Here is a 13,556-nt window from a genome sequence, read left to right on the forward strand (position 1 = left end):
ATTACAGCTCCTTTCCTGCCCTCGGTACGGCTCCTCTCCTTGACTGGGATTCTGGGCCGCACGGCGGAGCCTGGTCCACTGGGCTCCCTGAGCAGAAGCAGTAGGGCATCAGTTCCTCCCTTCCGCAGGCACTTCCTCTGCAGGTTAGCACCCTCGGGACGATGCCCTGGTCTACCCACAGGACAAAACGAGCCCTTCTTCAGCACCAGGAGCGGTCTATGCCCTCCTGTAGTACTGCCCCAAGCCGCAAGCACAGAAATCAGCTGGGAGAAAAGCACCACCTCAGACATAGAGTATAAATAATTCCTTTATTATAAATAATGAAAGCTGATAAAATTGGAAAAGCAAATATTCTCTTTGAGCAAAAATTAAGTACAGCTGCTCAAAACTGTGTAATACAATGCCGAACTCTTAAGATTTTCTCTTGAAACAGCCTGGTGAGGAGCAGGGTGGAGCACTGAGGACTGAGCCCAGGGCCTTCACACCGAGCTGCTTCTTAGTCCTTTTTTTAAATTTTGAGACAGTCTCACTATGTCTCTAAATTGCCCAGGCTGGGATCTAACTTGTGACCCTCCTGCCTCAGCCTCCCAGAGTGCCTGGATTATGTGCCACCAAGTCCAGTTCTGGCAATTTTTTATAGTATTTCATTATTCCTAAAAGCATGTTGCATTAACCTTTATTTAAGTTAATTCTGATATTACACTAATCATAATCTTTTTAATGTTTAATACCATTAGAACGCAACTTTGATCATTTGTGGAAATTTCCATGTGGACTCAATGAGAAATGCCCATGTTTACATATTTTACTCTCAGAGGAGGCACCTCTAGACCTCTTGGCTATATCACCCTTTCCTACGAAAATGTAAGCGACTCAGAAGTTCTCTGAATTTCAGTATTAAGGAGTAGTTACTCATGTTGTCTTTCCACGTTTCATAAGTTCTTCTAAATTTGTCATAATAACTTCCTTTTGTCAGGTTGAAATCTGGTCCAGTTGCTTTTAAATTTTCTTTCTTCCACATCTCTTTGAATTTTTCCAAATAACTTTCCTTTTCAGAGTCTTCCTTCCATATTCCTTCTCCTTTTCTTATAGCTGCTAATTCAGCTTTAAGTAATTTTCTGTGAATTTTCCAGTGAGTTCTGGAATCGTAATTCAGGCCTTTGACAAGAACAGTTTTACCCAGGCCTCTTCGCAAAATTTCTTCATTCAGATTCACACTAAAATATCCACCCTTGAATTTAAAACAAACAAAAACAAAACAAAACAGAAGACACACACAGAGAAACCAATTATTTAAGAAAACTGTTATTATACTGTAACATCTTATTTATCTTAAAATCAATCACTTAGAAATTTCAGTCCTCCACAAAAAAGTCAAAAATATTACCAAAGAGTTCTTGGGAGTTTAAAACAGATACTGCTAAGTCCAAGAATGTTATTACTGCTCAAGACTCTTCTCAGAGCCAAATGATTCTTCTATGACACAGAGCTCTGTACGGACTCTTTGGCCTCCACTCTCGAAGAGGCACAAAAGCAGCAATGCACAGCAAGCACGTTTTCGGTTTGTTGGTGGTTATATGCATAGACAGCAGGGCACAAAGACAGAAGAAAGTAAAAAAGAGAAAAAATGGACAGACACAAAAGGAAAGTAAAAGGAAGTAAAAAAGAGAGTTGAAGAGTAAAGCAAAGGAAGGAAAAAAGAGAAAAAATGGACAGACACAAAATGAACTGTTAAAATTAGGTTCGGGGGCGGGGGGCTGGAGATTTAGCTCAGGGACACAGCACCTGCCTTGCAAGCGCAAGGTCGTGAGTTCAATTCCTGGTACTGGAACAAAAACAAACACATACACAAAAAAAAAACAAAAAACAAAAAACAAACAGAAATATTAGGGCTGGAGATTTAGCTCAGTGGCATAGCGCCTGTATGGGAAGCACAAGGTCGTGAGTTCGATTCCCAGTACAAGTACCCACCCCCCCAAAAAAAATTAGGTTCAGGGGCTGGGGATTTAGCTCAGCGGCACAGTGCCTGCCTGGCAAGCGCGAGGTCGAGGTCGCGAGTTTAATTCCCAGTACCAGAAAAAACCCAAAAAATAAAATAAAATAAATAAAATTAGGTTCAGAATTCTAGTGTCTTGGAGGGCACTGGCAGGTAAATACCTTTCTAATGGCCCTCCCTCAAAATAATTAACATAAAAACAGTCCTGGCTCTTCAATCTTCATCCTCCTGGGAATTTCACTCCAGGAACAACCCACTTCCGAATGGAAGTAGATAATTGGAATTTCCCCCCACTAATTCATAGTATAGACCAGTGATTCACAGCTAAGTTCTAAAAATGAGACAATTCCACACTTAACCTAGGAAACATTTTCTAAGACCATGTAAAAGCACAGAATAATCTTTTAAAAAGATTCTTAAGTAAACAAATTTTGTTCCTCTAAATACAGTAATTTTTGATAGATGACAAAGTTATAAAAGGCTAATAACAGTTATGAAAGCTTCATCATATTAGTCTCAATTTTTGAAACTGCATGAGCTCTTTCTCTTGAACCAAAATCAGAATAAAAATTTCAGTGCCGCACATTCATTAAATTCAAATGGGAGAAATAAATTCACAAATAAGCATACAGCATGGTTTGTTAACCTAGGAAGTGATATAAGGTAAAGGTATCTACGAGGAAGGTGGGCTTGGAAGCCAGCAATAGCTGGGCTGAGATACAGGCTCTCTTCCACTCAGTTCCTCTGGCCAAAGCAATTTTCTTTCCTATCAGTTCCTCCTGTAAATGGGATACAACTCCACCGGGTGGGTTTGAGGATAAATGAGGTAATGTAAGTATAGTATTTAGCTCAGTGTCTGGCACATAGCAGACATTCAAAATATTATATTATCTTCATGGCTATAATCAGCATCTTTTTCGATAATCGTTACTCTTCAACTTAAAAGAGAACCTAATATTTTTATAAGGGTTTTGGGATATTTTATATAATGTGGTATGATAAAATTATTTTAAACTTTCAGCCAATTAGTTTTGAGTAATTCTTATTTTTAAAAACTGAATATGATCGAACATACAAAAATTAATAATTTCATTAGACTTCCTATTAATAATTCAAAGTTTTAAAGAATTAAAATTCTGGCCAGGCATGGTGGTGTACTTGTAATCCCAGAACTAGGGAGGCTGAGGCAGGAGGATCACTGCAAGTGTGAGGTCAGCCTGGGTTACAAAGTGAGTTCAAGGCCAGTCTGAACCAGAGTAAAACCCTATCTCAAAAAGACCAAAAAGAAAGAAAGAAAATTCTAATCATTTAATATGAGTTTTTTTCCTTCAGATTATTGTTTGTTAAAAAAATTAAACAGAAGGAAAGACTGCTCTCAATCTTATCACAGTATTTTAACCATTTCATTTTTCTATATTGCCATTTCAGTAATCACCCAAATACACAGATTTTAACATAGTTAAAAATCAGCCCAGATATAATTCATATAGTGCATTTTTGTCTTTTGTTTGTGTTTTTTCTCAGGGTCTCACTATATAGTTTGGTCTGGCCTTGAACTCACTATGCAGCCCAGGCTGGCCTTGAACTCCAAGTGATCCTCCTGTCTCAGCTTCCCAAGTGTTGGGATTACACCATACCCAGCTTGTCTTTTTAAAAAAAGGAAGTCACAGCCAGGGACGGTGGTACACACCCATAATCCCCACAAAGGGCAGCCAAGACAAGGGGATTGCCAAGTTCAAGTGCACCCTGGGCAACTTAACAACTAAGCAAGACTCAACTGAAAAGACTTATAAACTACGGCATCTTTATCAACTGTGAAAAGAAAATCATGATTAAAAACAACAGGAAAAGAGCCCTTCAAAATGGGGTCTGGAGGCAGTCACAGCAGAATGACTCCAGCATGACTCCTGCTGCGATCTAGGAAGGTGACTTTGGTCTCTGCCTGACTTCAGGCAGCTCGAATGGGTAACTGTCACATGTGCCCAGACTCAGGCACACATCGAGAGGTTACTGGTCTCCTCCTCCCCCTCCCAACCCTCCGTCTTCTTTTTCATGATACTGGGGATCTAACCCAAGGGCAGCACTCTAAACCTGAGCTACATTCTCAGCCCTTTTTTAGTTTTAGATAGTCTCACTGTTTCCTAGGCTGGCCTTGAACTTGTGATCCTCCTGCCTCAGCCGCCCAAACTGCTGGGATTACATCATGCCAAGCACAATTTTTTTATAATCTTCTCTGGGTTACACAACCCCTGTACACAGCACCTGTTCTTAACTCCAACAGAAGTTTCCTGTAACAGGATATTTACTACCTTGTAATAAATCAACAGGTTGCTCAATACAAGTTCCCATTTCCCTGCTGCCTTTGGATTTAGAGATATCTGAATTGGTGTCTTAAATGGCAACTCCTAAGATCCCACACAGAGTTCCTTTTATTTTGCAGTTCCTGAATATGAACTGTTTGACACACAGGGTATTAGACCAGGCTGACCAAGGTCTCTACCTACAGAAAACACCCTTGCTCGTCGTAGTTTCCAGGTGACAAGCCTCACTCCACAAGCGGTCCCTACCAACAAGTGTGACCGGCTCTACCTGCGCATACATCAGTGCATAAAGAGAGTCCTTAAATTAGCAATGCCCAGTCTTTAGTACTGAGAAGATTGTTTCTTTTTCACAAACTTCTGTAATAAACATGTATTAGATATACAGCTAAAATTTTATAACAAAATTTATATACTAAGCACCTTGTTTTCTCTATATAATCTTTATTAGTAGTAGTTTTAAAAACCAAAAAATTCAGCATCCTATATTTAAAGTTCTAATTAAATACTGTATTTAAATGTAAAAATAAAGGATCGTTAGTTATTTCTTCGCACTACTTACCTTATTCACTAAAAGGTGGCAAAAGAGTACTGAATTCTCCTTTCCGAGAAGTTGGAACCATAGTAGTTGGGAAGGTTTGAGCTCTTTTTGTAACCATACCTTCCCACTTTCAGTGAGTTCTACTCCAGCCAGCTGAACCAGCAAAACACCATATGGCTCTTCTAAAAAGGTCAGGTAGACAAGAGGTTAGCTTTAAGAACATGTTGCAAAAGCAAATTCTAGCTGGGCATGGTGGCACACTCCTGTATTCCCAGCACTCTGGAGGTTGAGGCAGGAAGATCACCGCTACTTCGAGACCAGTCTAGGCTACAAAGTGAGTTCAAGGCCAGCCCGAACTGCATACGGAGGCCGTCTCAAAAAGACAAAAAAAAAAAAAAAAAAGCAAAATTCTAAAGCCATTTTTACCCCCACCACCAAAAAATCCAACATATTATGTCTATTTATAAATACTGTCTAAATATAGGTCTGTTGCTTTCTTTTCCTTCCTTTTTTTCAGGGTGTGTGTGCAATACTGGGAATTAAATCCAGGGCTTTTGTAGTGAGCTACTACATCCCGATTCTTTTTTTATTTTGAGCAGGGTCTTACTAAGTCAGCAGGCTACCCAGGCTGGGCTTGAACTTGTGAACCTCTTGCCTCAGCCTCCCACAGTACTGGGATTACAGGCATGTACCATCATGCTCGGTCTCATTGTTATAGTCAAGATTTCCTTTTAAACAATATAAGCATATAACACATGGAGTAATTTCAAAAGGCCATTTCTGTAGCTGTGGCACAGGAAAAGAGATTTAACCAACTTAACTTTTTTTCAACCTTCTAGATTTGTTCCTATACATATACATGTAAAGTTATACACATATACTTAAATAAAGGGGTTACTACTACCAGAACTATAGAAATTGCTTTCTCATCTAAATGAGAAAAAATAGCCCATGTCAAAAAATACCGACTACATTATTATTCTAATTATTATATTACTGCTTTTTTATACAAAATAACATTATTTTCTTATACATGATAAAAACCATTACTACTTTTTTAAACATCTTGTGAAATGACTTCTAGTCAAGACTTTACCAATTTATATTCAAGGTAATATAGTATGAAGATCTATTTCCCCAAATCCTTCATAAAAGTTTAAGCAATTTAACTTTAATGACAGGATTTCATTTTATTTATTTGCTTTTAGGAGATAGGGTCTTGCCTCATTGCTCAGGCTAGCCTTTAAATCCTTGGCTCAAGAAATCTCTGTCTCAGCCTCCCGAGTGCAGGCCCACAGGCATGTTTCCACCTCTGCTCTTTCTATCTAGCCCTTCTAATTCTTTGAGTCTACAAGTAAGCAGCAGTTCCTCAATGAGGTCTTTTCCGACTACTCTCTAGGGGGTGTGATCAAAAAATATGGTGAATGTTGATAATCGTTATTTTTAAACGGTGGCAGTTTCACATTTATTAAAGGAAGGATAAAACAGGCTCTGCAGAATGAGCTTGACATGAGTAAAAGTAGGAAAATGGGACAAAAATATACACTCTAAAGGCATAAGGTAGTGTTATGGTTTGTGTCTGGATGTCCCCCCAAAGCCTCATGCAGTCATGGGGCAGGCTTTTAGAGTTTATCATTGATTCATGATCCAATGTTGGAATTATGGATGTGAGTGCTATACTCGCCCTGGGGCAGGTAGCTTGCATACAATGTAAGGGAGGGAAAGAGGCTGCTTCCCTCTGCTGCCCCTCCCTTTGGCTGTGGCTGCTTTTGCTATCTTCTTTGCTGCCATGAACTGCTGCCCTCCACCATGTGCCACTCTGCCTTGGAGCCAGTCAAGTATGGACTGAAATCTCCACAAGCTGTGAGTTAAATAAACCTTTCCCTCCTTAATTTGGGGCATTGGGTATTTTGTCCCAGCAACTGATAGAAAAGTAACCAAGACAGAATTTGGTACCAGAGGAGTGAGGTCACTGCTGTGACTACCTGACCATGTGGTTCACGAGCCTTTGGAAATGGCTTATGGGAAGTGTTTGGAAAGGTTAGGAGATGTCGCCTGAAAGAGAAGTGCTGAAATGCCTTCGGCTGTTCTTTATGGGATATTCTGGTCAGATTTCAGGAGACCAGAAGGCTGATAGAAATTGTGCCAGTAAAGACTGGGTTCAGGATGTTTCTGCTGGGAAGGACTGCTGGTTGTTGGACTCCACATGACGTGTGTTATGGCTTGGCAGAAATTTTGTCCACATTTTGCTTCTGTCCACAGACTTTGCCTAAAACTGTGATTAAGCATGGTGGACTAATTCATCCGGCAGAAGAAATTTCAAGGCAGTCGAATGTGGAATGGCTATCGTTGGGGGCTTTTAGCCATATTTATATTGAGAATCAAGAACAAAGAGCCTAGCAAGATGATCTAAAATGTTGTGAGTTTGGCCAGGAAAAAAGCTCCAATAAAGCTGTGGACTACAAAGATAGAGCTGAAGAGCTCTCCATTGCCGAGAAAGAACAGAATATAAAAGATGGCCTGAGGGCATCACAGGAAGCAGCGAGTCTCTATCCTTTGCAGCCTCAGAACGCAAAGGTGAAAGATTGCTTTGAGAAGAAAGCCACAGAGCACCATGTTCCAGAATGGTGGCAGTGGCTGCACCAGGTTCCAGAATGGAGGCAGCATAGAGAATCTGTTCCTCAGAATCAGGTTCAGAGTACTCAACCATCCAAGCACTCAACCCCTACAGCCAAGAGAGGGGAAAGCCTGGTTACTGTACCAGGTGGCCCAGACCTTGGCATCATCTACATGGCCCTGGTTTTAGGTGCATACAGAATGCAAGAGTTCTGAGGTTAAGAAGGCTTCCCTCTAGATTTCAAAAGGCCTAGGAGGCCAGGCATGTGTGCCGCTGCGAAGACCGTGTGTGAAGCTGTGAGTGAGAAGCCAGAGGTTCAGTGGAGAGCTCAGAAGTTTGGAAAAGCCAGAAACGTGGACTGTCTAAGGAAAGGTGCAAGGAGGGAGCAAAGCGGGCCTAAGAGAGAAGATATGGAAGCTGTAACCACCAGAAGTGCCATAGGGGTGCAGTCACTCAAATCCTTTGGAGCTCATAATGTGCCGCAAGTTGCTTCAGATGCTGGATGAGGAATTACAGGACTTGATGTTTGCCCTGCAGGATTTTGGACTTGCTTTGGTCCCAATGTTCTATATCCCTGTTTGTACTTTTTGGAATGGTAATGTTTATTTTGTGCCATTGTGCCATTGTTGGAATTGTTTTAACTTTTCATTTGTGCAGGGGCTCATAGCTAAGAGTTTGCCTTACACCTCAGAGGAGACTTGGGGCTTGGACTTTTCAGCAATGCTGAAACTGTTAGGAATTTGGCAATTCTTAGAGATGGACTAAAATTTCTTCTGCATAAAGGGATGTACGTGAGTCTTTCGGGGGCCAGGGGTGGAAAGCTATGGTTTGTGTCTGGATGTCTCCCCAAAGCCAAATGCAGTCATGGGGAAAGCTTTTAGAGTTTATGATGGATTCATGGTCCAATGTTGGAATTATGGATGTGAGTGCTACACCTGCCCTGGAGTGGGTAGTTTGCATACACTGTAAGGGAGGGAAAGAGGCTGCTTCCCTCTGCCGCCCCTCCCGTTTGCTCTTGTTGCCTTTGCTATCTTCCACCACCATGAACTGTTGTTCTCTGCCATGTGCCACCCTGCCTTGGAGCCAGCCGACTATGGACTGAAACCTCGACAAACAGTGAGCTAAATAAACCTTTCCAGGGGCTGGGGGTTTAGCTCAGAGGCAAAAGCACCTGCCTGGCAAGCGCAAGGTGGTGAGTTCAGTTCCCGGTACCAGAGAAAAACCAAAAAAATAAAAAAAAAAATTAAAAAAAATAATAAACCTTTCCTTCCTTAATTTTGGGCATCAGATATTTTGTCTCAGGAATGAAAGAAAAGTAACCAAGACCGGTGGGCTACTGTGAAGAGACATGAGAGCCATTTACTTTTTAAAATTTGTTATTGTAAAAGACACGTTGTCATTAATCCCCCTCAAAGTCCCCCCAAACACACTCATCGCACTGATCCTGCCACTTTCTGAGGAGGTTCTAGAAGTCCTCTTTCAAGAGTGTCTTTTTAGTTGTGGAATTGTGCTTGCCACAATGTCCCAAATTGATTCCAAACACTTACCTCTCATGGTCATTTTGACTCTGCGAAAAAGCCGTAAGTCGTAAGGGTCAGATCCAGTGAACAGGGTGAATGAGGACCCACTGTACTATTTTTGAGTTTGCCTTTCTGTCAGATGGCACTTGGCAGAAGCATTCACCATATTTCTGATCATACTTCATAAAGACACAAATAAAAGAGGACTTCTAAGACTGCTTCAAAAAGTGGTAAGAATAGTGGGCTACATACGTTCAAAATGGGGGGAGAACTCTGAGGGGAAGCAATGGCAATGTGGCTTTTAACGTAATGAATTAAAAACAATCTAAATATTCACCGTATCATATCTGATTATACCTCATGTGTATTTGTCTACTCTTGACTAAATTCCCAACAATTCTCTATCTTAGGACGTTGTTCCTTTTCTTCAAAGCTCTCAGAGCAATTTTTCACCTGTTTTTTATCTTCTACTGAGATCAGTGCTCCCAAGGGTAGAGGAGCCTTATCTGTTTATTCAGGTGACAGGCATGCCACACCAGGCTGTTTGTATCGTGGAAAGCTTTAAAGGTTCACCATCACTGAGGCTATAACAGGCAGTCAAAGTCAGTCAGGAGGCTGAGGCAGGAGTACGGTGAGTTCAAGACCAGCCTGGACTGGAGATCTCATCTCAAAGGGATTAAAAAAAATGGGTCAGCATTTGTGGGAAGGACAGCTAAATGCCTGAAAGACTGAGCAGTTGAATTTAAAAAGAGGGAGGGAGGAAGAAAGAAACCCCGAAGCCAAACTAAACAGTTCCTGCTACACAAGGGCTCAGGGTTTCGCTCACAGACAAATGAGGAATTCAAAACACCGTTTTTTGCAATTTTATAAGTAATACAGTTATTTACTGTAACAGTAATAACAGTAACAGCCTTATTATTTTTGCATCTTACTTACTTCTCCATGAAGATATAATGGGTAAAGTAATGGGAATATGTTCAATTTCTAAGCCATTCTCAGTTATCCGGTGTAATCGTCCACGTAATTTAACACTCTTTCTTATAAATTCTGCAGGAATATCTGAAGATCTTGTAAATTTGGACGTCTACAGATGTATAAGGAGAAAAACATAAGCATGTGCCATTATTTTCCTTTGGAATGAAAAATGTGACAGTTAACTATACACTAACAAGACATAACTTGGCTGGGGAAGTAGCTCTGTGGTAGTGCTTGCCTAGTACGCATGAGGCCCTGGATTCTACTCTTAGCACTGCAAAACATAAATACAAAAATCAAAACAAGAAAAAAAATCATTGAAAAATTTTAATTTGATTCTTTATTTTGTATTAGTACTTTTATATGATTTAATCTAAAGTGTTTTTAGGAATAGTTAGAAGGCATTCACACAAGAAAAAAAGAACAGAAAAAAGTCATCATTCACGATTTTGCTATTTTAAGCTACTATATATGATATAGTAAACCTAAAATCCAAACAAAACTGAGACAAATTGAATTATATCCTCAACCAAAAAGATTTTTTTTTCATTTTCCTCTCAATCCTTTAGAAGAAAAAGGCAAAATTTTAAAAAGAAAAAAGGGCCAATATTGGGAATTTACTTCAATCCCTAACACTGAGGTGGTTAGTCCATACTTTATGTGTGCTTCTTCCATATTAATAATACAACAAACTTCATTCATAACCACAGTTGGTTAAAAAGTCACATAACAGAAGGACAAATTAGTACCTAACCACCTAAGGCATAAAGCCGAACGGAACGTTTTTTAAAAAGTAATAATGCAGGCTATTGTGGGTCTCCTCACAATCTCCCGCCCTGGGTCCTCCAGGGTGTACTTTTTCTTGCTTCTTCCTCTTTTACTCCGCCCAAGCGCACTCTGCACAGCCAGTTTCTCCCTCGCTCTTCACTTTTCTTTTTTCAAATAAACTTAGTAAAAATAAATACTATAATGTAGACATCTAGAATATGAAACACATTATGGGATAAATGCTTTAAGTTTCTCTAGCAAATCAACAGCTTGAGGGAGAAAGGGTTTTATGTGTGCTATAAATGAATAAAGGACATATAAAAATATAACAAAATATATATATAGACAGTTGGAATTCTGATCTGAACAGATCATTTATTTAAAGATACCACTGTGACAATCAAGAAAATCTGGATGTGGAATGGGTCTTCGCTGATACTAAGAGATAACTGTTAATTTTCTTAGGTGTGATAACATTATAACACATACTGACACTATGAATCTTGATACAATTAAGTAGGAAGCATATAACATCATCTTCTTGCCAAAATGTTTATGCTAATTTAATAAGGAAACAGACAATTCTGATTTTGAAATATTCTACAAGTGTGGCCTTGAGTCCCAAAATGTCAATATGGACAAAAATTGAAAGAAAAAAGTAGAAGTAATATTCTAGATTAAAACAGACTAATGAAACATACAATTGGTTACAATGCATGACTTCTGACTTCACACTAAGCTACATACCTGTACCATTTTTTTTTTTTAAATTTTGATATAGTCACTAATTGCCCAGGTTGGGCTCAAATTTGTAATCCTCCTGCCTCAGCCTCCTAGAGAACTCAGAATCCCACACTACAAAGTTCCTGAGTTTAATCTCATGTATTACACAAGAAAAAAAAAAAAAAAAGGACAGCTTTCAGGAAAAAAAAAAGAAATATGAAGTGCGTTTTAAATAATACTTAGAAATATGATTCCACTTATAAGAGAGAGTAGCTACAGCAATCAAAGTCAGACAGATAGAAAAAGGGATAATGGCTGGCAGGGGCTGAGAGGAAGGAAAACAGGAGAGTTACTGTTTAATAGGGATAGAGTTTCAGTTCTGCAAAACGAATAGAGCTCTGGAGATGGAGAGTGCTGATCCTGATAGGACAGTAAAAATAAATCTAATAGAGATGAACTTTATGTACACTTAAAAATGATTAAAATGGTTTTTATTTTTGTCTTTTTGAGACAGGGTCTTGCTATCCAGTTCAAGTTGGCCTTGAGCTCACTTTGCAGCCCAGGCTGGTCTCGAACTCCCAATGATTCTCTTGCCTCAGCCTCCTGAGTGTTGGGATTACAGGTGTGCGCCACCATGCCTCGCTTAAAATGGGGAATTTTATGTTATGTGTATTTTACCACCATAAAAAAACTAAAAAATAAAACACGGAATTCTTGACTTACAAGAAATCTTACAAGTGGAAATGTACACCTATTATTAAAACATTATTGAAAGAATGAAACCCACTCCCCACTAATCAAAGTATAAATTACTCAGGGCTAAGGGACATAATTAAACTGTGATCCAAATCCAAAAGCACCATAAAAAAGCACTTTTGAGGTATTCCACAATGTCTGAAATGCAAATTTAGTTATTACAACATTCTAGCATAAATCTTTTGCAGATTAATTTTTAAATATGAAAAAAGCGATTATGGAAATACACCCTGTACATTTACTTTCTTTTCATGTTACTTTAAAGCCAAGATCTTAAAATGTATTCATTATTCTAAAATACTGTTTAAAAGCATCACATTTGAAGAGCAAAGTGACACACTGCTTGAGATAAAAACTGTCTTTTTAGAATAAATGAACTGCGTATGGCCTTTTCCATTTCTTAACTCACCAGTCGAACACTTCTTAGAAATAACAGTACTCCAGCTATGGCCATCCCAGTGCTGATGTTCTACAGAAACACAGTCAATGATTAGTTATCACCACTTATCACGGACGATGGGGAAGTATTAACTAGAAAGGTGGGGGAAAGATTCTCTTCCCTATTTCTAACAGTATAAATAATAGATACCATTCAAGAGATGACTCACTTCCCAAAACTTTGTCCACCTACTTATTAATCTCTCGGTCTTTTCTGGTCAGGCATGCACAGTAATTTGACTACGTTACTTCAGCCCAAGCGTTCCTGCGTGCACAAATGGTCTGGCACTCCCTGTACAGTGCTCACGAAAACGAGCACAGCCTTGCGTCCGCGCTGAGAATTTAAGTGGCTGGTAGAAAACCTCAATACTACAATGCAAAAATACAGCATCTTGACAAACATGCGGGTAAATGAATGCAGAAAACACAGCGGTATGTTAAAACCGCTTTCTTTAAACGAAGCACTTAAGGCACCTTGACAAATACACGTGGGTGAATGCGTGGGGGGAACAGTGAACTTTTAAAACTGCTTTCTTTAAGGCCCCAAATGTAAAAATCAAGCACTCCTGGGAATCAGCGGTAATCTGGGAGACTGCCCTGCGGCAAACGCAACTAGGCGCGCGGGAGTTTGAAAACACGCCCCGCGGCCCGTTCTCCGGGTTCTGCGTCGGGTTTCCAGGCAACGCGCCGCGTGCGGCAGACACCGCTTCCCCGACACGCCCTCGGGTTCCGGGCGCGCTCGGGGCGGCCGCGCGCTCCGCCGCAGCCCTCGCGCCGATTTCTGACGTCCAGCACCCCCCGCGCGCACACGCGCACTTGAGGAAACGAGGCCGCTCAGCTCACGCGCACGCGCACGGCTCCGCGCCCCGCGGCCCCGGCTGCTCCTCCCTCCCGCTCCTACTCG

At 40.3% G+C, this 13,556-nt stretch overlaps 1 protein-coding gene across 1 annotated transcript; it reads right to left on the reverse strand.

The window, feature by feature from the left end:
• Window positions 1-289: 289 nt before the first annotated feature.
• LOC102015999 (chromosome unknown open reading frame, human C3orf33) lies at window positions 290-12,683 on the reverse strand (the record flags this gene model as incomplete). The annotated part of the gene is given in 4 exon segments (XM_005393069.2): window positions 290-1,231; window positions 4,877-5,037; window positions 9,929-10,076; window positions 12,624-12,683. Coding segments are annotated over 4 exon segments (756 nt in total), but the record flags the coding sequence as incomplete, so codon positions are not given.
• Between the last annotated feature and the right edge of the window lie 873 nt (window positions 12,684-13,556).

Source organism: Chinchilla lanigera, unplaced genomic scaffold (genome assembly GCF_000276665.1).
Source record: "Chinchilla lanigera isolate Chin_1 unplaced genomic scaffold, ChiLan1.0 scaffold00047, whole genome shotgun sequence".
NCBI lineage: Eukaryota > Metazoa > Chordata > Mammalia > Rodentia > Chinchillidae > Chinchilla > Chinchilla lanigera.